At 37.7% G+C, this 9825-nt stretch overlaps 1 protein-coding gene across 5 annotated transcripts in view; it reads right to left on the bottom strand.

Annotated features, from left to right (window-relative positions):
• Nucleotides 1-1490: 1490 nt before the first annotated feature.
• The window catches only part of Senp6 (SUMO specific peptidase 6), a 79703-nt gene continuing 71368 nt past the window's right edge, over nt 1491-9825 (bottom strand). For all 5 annotated transcript variants that reach the window (XM_021206477.2, XM_021206478.2, XM_021206479.2 and 2 more), the window contains 3 exons: nt 8801-8869; nt 8556-8706; nt 1491-7343 (listed from right to left, as the gene is read on the bottom strand). In XM_021206477.2, coding sequence (XP_021062136.1) covers nt 7128-7343; nt 8556-8706; nt 8801-8869 — 436 coding nt within the window. In that variant the 3' untranslated portion in view covers nt 1491-7127. The remainder of the gene's footprint in view (nt 7344-8555; nt 8707-8800; nt 8870-9825) is intronic.

Below are 9825 nucleotides of genomic sequence, written 5' to 3'. Positions count from 1 at the left end.
GGACTTCCATTCACAGCTACTACTGAACCATTGTTGGGATTTGGACTGCAGACTGTAAGTCATCAATAAATTCCTTTACTATATAGAGACTATCTGTAAGTTCTGTGACTCTAGAGAACCCTAATACACCCCCTTAGGCTCCCCTTATCTTTTTTAAATGATAAAGACTCATGAGTAGCAAGGAATAATAACTCATTTCACTGATCCAGTGTTCTTTTCTTTCTACTTTGTTGAACAAAATACATTTGGTTGCCCTATTTGAACATGAGGTTACAACTCTTATTCTTAGACCAATAATAGACATCTATCACCTTCTTTTATGTACCTGCCTTAGTGATGTCATTAGAATTTTAGAAATCTCAGTAATTTAGCATGAGAATATGACCATGTAAAACAGGATTTTTAATAAACAATGCTGGCACAAATGATAGTCTTGAAGAACTTGAAAAAAAAAAAAAACACCCGGAGCTTTTGCCATATTCAGAAATAAACTTCTTTCATTACTAACAATTTAAAAATCTTGTGAAAATTTGCCTATGTGTACTCCCTCAAGTTAGCCAAGATTGAAAAGTCAAATTTATACAAAAATAACAAATTCAGCTATGAAAAATACAGCAGGAGATGTACAAATAAGAGATATCAAAAAAGTACATTTGCAGCCAGGTATAGGTTATATAGGCTTAGATGCCAGTACCTGGGAGGCTGTGGCAGCACACCCTGAACTTCAGAGCAAGACCCTATACATCTGCAACACAAATGGCAATGTAGATGGTCAGAATGCTCATGGGAAGAACACTCGTTGCCTGGGGAAACCATTCAAATCAGTGATAAGGGAAAGCAACAACAAAGGGCTTTTCATACAAGATAAAGAACAGTTAACACCTTTAAGGAAATAAAAAACAAGAAACAGATGCCCACTACTGTAGAAGTTGCCAAAACAACAACAAAAAAAAACAAAAACAAAAAAACCAAACAAAACCCCACCAACCAGCCAACCAACACATCCTTCCTCTCCTCGAGAAATTGTAAAAGCAAGCTTCCCTGGTCAGTTGGAAGCTAGAAAGTGCAGACTTCTCTAGACTGAATGCCAGCAACATGGCTTCTGCTGGGTGGGAGCTTCCTTTCCCACCCTGAAGATGGAGAAGCTACATCCACCAGCCCATGTCTGTGAGCGACAACAAATAAGCTGAGCTCCCTTCCTCCTTCTTTGCTTCTCTGGACATGTTATCGTGATCAAAGAAAGGAAACAGCTTGCAAAGAGTAAGGACTGAGATTGTGTAACTGCTTCCATAGCACAGACAAAACCAGCATGATTAACAGAGCGAGACAAGGCTAAGTAATTTTCGTGAGACACTGAGGAGACAAGATTTCGTTAAGTGTTTATAAAAGTTATCCTAGTTTCATAAGAAAAATTGTATTTTTGTACGTTTATTATATAAATACCTAGAAAAATATGAATATAGGGGAAACACAAAAAAGAGTAAAGTTCAGAGCATAAAAAAAAATCACAACTTTAATTACATGCCTTAGTTCAGGTATAAAACACAGGTAGGAGACAGGCTCATAGTGCTTCAGCAAGGCAGTGTGGGGAGGGATGCTTGGGATGCTCGGGATTCGCGGTGCACTGGGGCTTCCACAGCTGCCTATACCATCACTAGGAAGTCATGCGGATCAGTGGTTCTCAAGTGTGCTCTTGCCTGTAATCTTTCAGGGCTGAAAAGTTAAGGACTACATTGCACACCAGAGTTGGTAACCAGGGACCAGGCTTAGCAATTCATATTTGCTTTCCATTAATTTTGAGACAAAGTCAAGTTTATTTGAGAAGATACAGCCTTGTTGCAGAGGTTAAAAGAAAGTCCATCTTAGGATAAGGTAATTTATTAGACTGCCATTTTCACACTTTCTTTTCTTTCAATATGCAAATTATCACCTACTTTCAACCTGAATTCCCAATACCTACATTTGCTCCACTTGGGCCCAATCAGCTGACAAGGAGGAGACAGGGAGTGGAGTGTGGAACTCTGCAAACACAGGGATAGCTTCAAGGTTGGACATCTTGTACAAGTAGATCAAGAATGGGTTACACCCATCTAGTCTTTTCTGAGAAGGAACACTGGTGTTTTAATGTTACATCTTCCTTTCATGAAGTTTACATTTAAAAATAGAAAGCTTTGTTTAAAAAAATCAACATACTTTATCTCTTTGGTAGTGTCCCACAAGTTTTAGAAATGATTTGGTTTCTACAACCTATTTTATGTTAGTAATGGCTAACGTTAGTCATTTTTTCTACAGTAAGCAGTCTATGACTGAGCTACCTTTGTATCATTTAAGAAACAACACAAGCTCTGACTGGGGTACAGAACAGCCTTTTGTGTTCTTGTTGAATGTTCCTAAAAGGAACATTTCAAATGGGACCACTGTGTCTTTGCAGCATTCCTACCACACAGGCGTAATTACTCAACGCCTCACATTGGGATCTCATGGCTTCATGATGAGACTGCACTCCTCCTGGTCCCCTTTTCATCAATCCATGATCTTCTCTGCATTCACACTGGATCCTGTTACTCCTCTGTTCTGATGCTTCCATACCTTCTCACAGTAGTAATCATGATCTTTGACATGGCCACAAGGTCCTGCATGCCCAGCTTCCAGCCTCCTCCCTTTCTACTTCACTGAACTTGGCTATATAAGGCATTCTAAGAAACTATGAAAATGTTTAGACATCATTTAAAAAAAGCATACTTCAGAGCAACCCCTAACACCCCAATTCAGAGATGAAGACTCTACAATATTGCATCTCTAGAAAATCACCAGTATCTTACTCACCTAATTTATCAAGTCCAGGTTAACCTAGTGACTTTAATGCTGCGCATTCAAGAAACTCTTCAGACCTATCTGTCTCATAAAATATTAAGTATTAGCAGTACACAAACCTCCTAAGATCTTTAAGGAAGTGAATTCATTCATCTTAAATGCTCTAAACAATGTCTAGCACTTAGTAATTTTTTTTATTAATGAGGCAATTACCATTTTAGGCAAAAGCATCATTTTTTTCTACTTTAGCCTTTATTCTTCCTCCTTATACTACTACCAGTGATTCAAATATCACCCCTTCAGGAAGTCTCCAACCTGAGAACTGGAGACTGCCAGCTCCATACACACCGTTTGGCTGGCACTCATTTATGAAGCTGATTAATGCGTTTCCCACTACACTGTGAAGTGGGAGCATGGTGTCTATTTGGTCCTCTACTACATAGCAGGTGCTCAAAATACTGAATGCTTAATGAATTTTATAATTTTTTTTTCAAGTGAGGGTTTCTCTGTATAGCCCTGGCTGTCCTCGAACTCAGAAGTCTGCCTGCCTCTGCCTCCCAAGTGCTGGAGGCGTGTGCCACTACCAACCAGCTAAATTTTATAATCTAATTAAACTCCTTTACAGATACCTGTATAAAGCTAATTATGATAACTTTTTATAAATTTAAACAACTTTCAGCAAGTTTAAAATATTCAAGTTATGTTCATAAAGCTATTCCTACTTACAAAAGAAAAAAAAATGTGCAGACTTTGAAAAAAAAAAAGCCCATGCCTTTAGGTATTATGCAGCTCACCTACCATTTAGTTCTAACGTAGAAGACGGAGTGGAAGTTAGGGAAGTTCAACCCAGCAATAAGAGGTCCAGAGAAAAGGGAGGGGCCTCCAGACAGGCTTTCACCTCACTCCATTTTTATACAATTTCTACTTTCATGTTGTTGGGATCTGACAACTTTACAAAAGTTATCAATTCTCTTTTCCCTAAATAAACTCATTAATGTGAAAAAAATTTATAACCTTTTCTTGCAAAAGTTATTTTCATGTTTTTTTAAAAAAGGCTTCTCATAAAACTTCATTTCACCAATGCATGTTACTTTCAAAATTCTAAATAACTGTTGAAAAATTGTTTTTAAACCCTCAAGTCAATTTAAAATCATCTTCTTTTAAAGGTTAGTTCTTGAAACATCTTAAGTTGTTCACTCTAGTGGATCTGGGAACAGAAGATATGGCCCAACAGTTTATGGTGGTCTGAGCTTTTACTTAATAATTCTGCATATTAATCACCACATGACAGCCTTTGAGAAGTGCAGTGGCGTGCTCTAAGGCACTTGGAGCTGCTCTGTACACCTGACCCTGGACATGAACTGCCAGTCTCCAGTCATGGCAGGCTTCTTCCTACCTCCTGTCCTCACTTCTGATGTCTTTTGCCCTAGACAGACGCCACTCTGCCTCATCACTTAAAAGGCTAGTTCTTTCTTATATATCAGTCCCCCAACTCCTAATTCAGACAGACTCAGACTGAGTCTGTAGAGTAGTTCTGAGAGAACTGGCATTCTATTTACTTTCTATCTTCACAGTCTTCAGGGACTACAAATAGGTTTCTTGGAGAAAAATACTGAATTCATTTTAGTAACAAAGCATAACACAAATCATTTTATGCTTTCAAATAAAACCTTCTACATTTAATTAACTCAGTTAAGCACAAGCAGCATGCAAAGAAAAGCTAACTGTTTCAGGTTTTAGCAGAGCTGACCCAGTCCAGTTCTCAGCTGTCTGAAGTCAGTGACACCAAAGGGATGAGACTGGTTAACAGTTCCTTTATTCCTAAACTACCAGGAGCTCAGGCACATACAAATTTTATGTCAAGTAATCTAAAACTCTTCTAAAAATGATTAACTGTTATTCTATCCAACAAGAAAACCAATACAGCAGCTCTATCTAATTAGTGAAGTCACTAGATAGCCTCATGCAGCTGTGGTGTCAAGTGACAGGATTCTGACTGCAAGTTCTGTCTCACAGCTTGTACTAATCACACATTTTAAAGGGAGATCTTCACTTTAAACTATTTATAAAAGAACCAGAGGACACAAGTATCAAGCAAATGCGCCTCTCTAAAGATCTGAAGTATAATGTCAATGTTCCAAAGATTTCAATGTGCATGTTGTAAGGGCATTAGCATAACCAGCAGAAGGGAAAGGCTTTACAGGGGTAGAACAAAAACTACCAAAGAGCTAGGTGTTCTACCTCTAGAGAGTTGACACACAGCAGTCTTTATTTTTCATATTGAAATTAAAAAAAAAAAAATTGACCAGAATTAGCCCAGGGAACAATTTATAATTTTACCTTATCAAAAGTTATCTAACACTACAAAATATAGCTACCAAGAACCAAACAAAAACACCACAAGCATTTTAAAATACTTTGTTTTGTCTGAGACAGTGTCTCACCATATTTTTGTCTGACCTTTAACTGCCAGGCTCAAGTGGGCAAGCACCTCAGCCCCCTAGGCAGCTGGTATTAACTGCTGTGTGTTAGTATACCTTGTCCTTACGGTAACTTTTCCAGTTTCCTAAAATTTTAGCAAAATAAAGTCCATTTCAAAGATAAAGTTTGCCAATCTTGTTTATTCTATTACGTTTTTTTTAAAAAATTCCCCTTTCTTGGTCTTAACTTCAGTAGAGAATGAAAGCATGTTGGCATTTTCAGTTAGAAATTAGAAAACTTTTCTAATCAAATTTAATTAGAATCTAACTAAATTAAATTAGAAAACATATCTTAGCTAATTATATGGCCTAGGAGCTATAAAGTCTTACTAAAAAGAAATAATCAGAAGTAAGAAATATAGGTCAAAGTGAAAAAAGAGAAAACACAGGATTGCTAGCACTAAGTGACTTTTCCTTAAATTCAGTTGTCACTAGAGTCAAGTTTTTGTTAACATTCTCAACCACTTAAACCCTTCCCCAATACTTCACTAAACAGTCTAAATTGTGGCTCACAGTGCCAGACACGGCCACATTAAAAATAAAGTGTCTGCTGACAAAATGGCCTTTTACTCTCAACGTTGTTGTTGTTGTTGTTGTTGTTGTTGTATGGGCATTTAAAAATTCACTAACAAAAATGGGCTAAAATACATATTTTAAGCCTTACACTTAACCCGAAATATATACCATTTGAGAAAATAATAGTTTCGACACACACACACGTGAAAACTCTACATAAATTACAAATGTGGCATCAAATACCTCATAATTTTGCATTTTATTTGCTACATGGGTTAAATCAAGGGGCCTCGTGCACGTTAAACCTGCACTCTACCACTGAACTACAGGCCCAACCTCACATTTTTTCAAATGAAACAGAAAATTGAAAATGAGAGCTTCTGCTGCACTATGCAGTTAAAGAGAGTATGTTCGCAGTTTAAAATAATTTACTCAGAAAAACTCAAGCAAAAAGCCTGGTACTTTATCAAAACAATGAGAACAAAATAGTGAAAAATAACAGAAGATACAGAAAATAAATTCTTATATGAAAGCCCATGTTCACACAGATTAAAACTGTTCCTTAACTAGTTCTGTCATTCAGGCTGCAACACGCTGTAAGATGAACTGCAAAGGTACTGTTGGATATTTGAGATTCAAGCTGCCCCTGCCAGGACAGCCTTCACCTGAGTTGCCGAGGGTAGGCCGGTGTAGGTCGGCTCACTAGGACAAGTCAAGGTGCATTGTCTTTGATTGCTCTTAATGATGTTTAAGTATTTGTGTAAAATTATGAATAGTTATTATACTTTGGGGGTTCTCTGAACAGATGAAAGAGTATGAATTGAAAAGATTTTCTTGCTATGCAAGCATATAAAGATGCATTTGTAGTTTAAAATGTCTTTGACAATTATATTTTCATATTTTAGAACAAAGGTTAAAAAAAAAAAAACCTCAAAAGATACTTCTATTCCCATGGAATAAAATCACACTGAGGAATTATGCAAGTTCACTAAAGAATATCAAATTAATCATTTCCTCCTATAAATACTTTATTTGTGTTTAGAAGTTGCAGTTTTAGTACTATTAACAGAAAATACATAACAAAGGCTTCCTAAAAGTGAAAAAAATAATTATAAATGTTGGAAAAGTTGGCCTCATTAACATATTTACAGACTTTTACTTAATACACACTCCTTTGGAACTCACTTATGACATTTTTACAGGCTTTATCACCCGAGTCTCTGAGTAGTGAGCACTTCAGCTCTTTACAGTCTCCCCCAAGAGTGAATATTGTGTCTGTCACTGGGAAGGGAGAGCCTTCCAGGCCCAGCCTCCTCATCACTCTGAGCCACCACTGGCACTGGCATACTGCTCCGCCCCTTCCCCTAAGGACGTCTCTGCTAAGGAGGAGTCCTTTAGCAGCTTCTTGTCTTTACTCTGCGATTCCTGCAGCTTCAAAATTATGTTTCGAATTTCTTCTCTTTTTGTTTTCATTCTGGGGGGAGGAAACCAGTTCACCAAATTCATAGGAAGCTCAAAATTTAGTATTGGATTCTGAAAATAAAAAGATTATATGGTTATTAGAAAATTGTAGTGGGGAACATTTTCATTTCAGCTACAACACTCAAAAATTAAATATCATTATCTATTCACTTGTTACACACCTCAAGCAGGGTACTGAGTTAGGCACTGGAGATAAAGAACGCTGCCCTGGATTAGAGGCTGCCAAACTACAGTTATTGGGAAGAGTTCTGCCCATACCCCATTTCTGCAATAAAGTTCATTTTAGCAGAAGCAGACAAATTCACAAATGGTTTGTACAGCAGTAGAACTAAGAACTATAAGAATCTCCATAGCAGGAAACACAAGTATTTACTTTCAGGCCCTGCTGAAGAAAAGAATGAGAGCACAATACTATATAAAAAGAAAGCTGATCTTGGCAAACATTCTACAGGAAAGTGTGATGTGTAATGAGAAGAAACCCCACTGATCTGAGGTTTACAGCAAACCTGGAGGGTGTATAGATGCTAGTCAGCCAATGAATGACAGAAGCATCAGGGAAGCATGGCACAATAAGGAACAGAGTGACTTCAAACTGGCTGATGCTCAGATGTATAGGCCACAGAAGGGTTCTGTCGTTGGCTCAACAGCAAAAGGGAGCCACTAAATACAACCCTGATGACAGTAACCCGATATGAAGAGTAGATGGTATGAGTCTCTCTGGTACTGCATTTCAGAACGACTCTAGTACTGGACTTGAAAGTGGCGGCAGGAATACAGGAATGTACACACGTGACTAAGTGCTAAAAAGAGACTCAGTGGTTCACTCGATGAACAGTGATTAAAGGTCAAAAAGATGTAAAGAGTACCTAAGAGAGGTATGTATAGAGCCAGGCTCCGGAAGAGAATGACGAAGGGAGTGGAAAGGGGCTGCAGGTCAAGAGAGAATTCAGTGTAAGGGTAGGGATGATACCAGTTTTTAAGACCTCAGAGGCGAGTGTGTGTGTGTGTGTGTGTGCGTGTGTGCGTGTGTGTGTGTGGGGGATGATGAGGTAGCATGAAGCACAGGTGAGGTACACTAGGACAGGTTGGTCAGAGATGATCAACAAGCCTGGGATCTGGGTGGCAATAATTATAGTAATTTTATATCTTAAAAGATCTCTAACTTGGGAATTTTTGTTCCTTACATTTTTATGAATTATTTTCTTGTTTTTTAAAAACATGAAAAATCAAATACAATTTCAGATATGATGAAGTGAAACTCACCTCAAAAAAGCTCTCTACATACTGCAGCACATACACGCCACAGTCACTGAAGTTGTTCTGTTGTGGGACCTTTGGGTTGGACCCTTTCATAACATCTTTGGAGAAACTTCTTTTGCTTCCTTTTTTCACTTCCCATTCCACCTCTAAATACCTACAACAACACACATGTACCAAGAATACACACACATGTAAGTACACTTTCCAGCTCAATGCATCAAACAGCTGGAGTATAATTTTGAACTTACTCTCTTAGAATTTTGACAACATTTGACCGAGAAGGGCCTCTGAGTGAGTCCATAAGGAGGATACAAGGTCTACAGGACAAAAATAACAGAAGTTAAATGTGAATTATGTTACATATGCATAAGAAAATTAAAAATAGTGTATTGATAAGATTAAATTCTTTGGTTTCAGTACTCAAGTTGGGAACGCAAACCTTACAGGCATAAGAAATGTAGATATCTCTGGTAACATTAAACACTCTTACAGAATAGTAATGAAAATGTATGCAGTATGTGCCATGGCATGCACATGGAGGGACAACCTGAAGGGGCTGGCTCTCGCCTTCCACTACATGGGATCTGGGGAATCATTAGACTCAGGTCATCAGGCTTGGCAGTAAATGTCCTTACCTGCTGCCTATCTCACTGGCCTCCAATAGCCTCATTACAGCTTATTACAGAAAATCAATAAACAGGTAACCATGAGAATTAGTTTATGACACAATAATAGTTTTTAGGCAAGATTTTATTTTAAAACATTATATGAAACTCAGAGCTAATGTTTAGAATTTTAATTCTGAAAAAGTATGTTATAAACGCAAATAAATAAGGAAGTCTCTAGGACATGAAGCATGGCAGGGAACAAATCTAAAAGTCCTCTTAGAATTCTGTCAAATCTGACTTAGGAGGGTTCTGAATGAGTCTCCAAGCAGGACACAAAGTCTGCAAGGTAAGAGACAGCATAACTGACAATTTCACATTACTGTTTTGATATAAAGTGTTTTCTCTCTCTTTAAAACCACAATATACAAAGTTATAATTGTTCATTATGAAGGTGTGCATGCATCTGAGGGAGCACACTGGGAAAACTGAGAAGTGGAAAACAGAAATGGCCTCCCTGCTGGATCTCTAGATAGCATACCCACTTTTCCCTGTCCCTGAGAGCACCTGTGAGTCCTTAAGCAAGAATTGTTCTGTTACACTTTATTCTACGAAAGAAAGAAAGAAAGAAAGAAAGAAAGAAAGAAAGAAAGAAAGAAAGAAAGAAA

This window comes from Mus pahari, chromosome 10, assembly GCF_900095145.1.
Source record: "Mus pahari chromosome 10, PAHARI_EIJ_v1.1, whole genome shotgun sequence".
Taxonomy (NCBI): Eukaryota; Metazoa; Chordata; class Mammalia; order Rodentia; family Muridae; genus Mus; species Mus pahari.
Note: the sequence above shows the minus strand (reverse complement) of the source record. Positions and strands in the feature narration are given on the sequence as shown.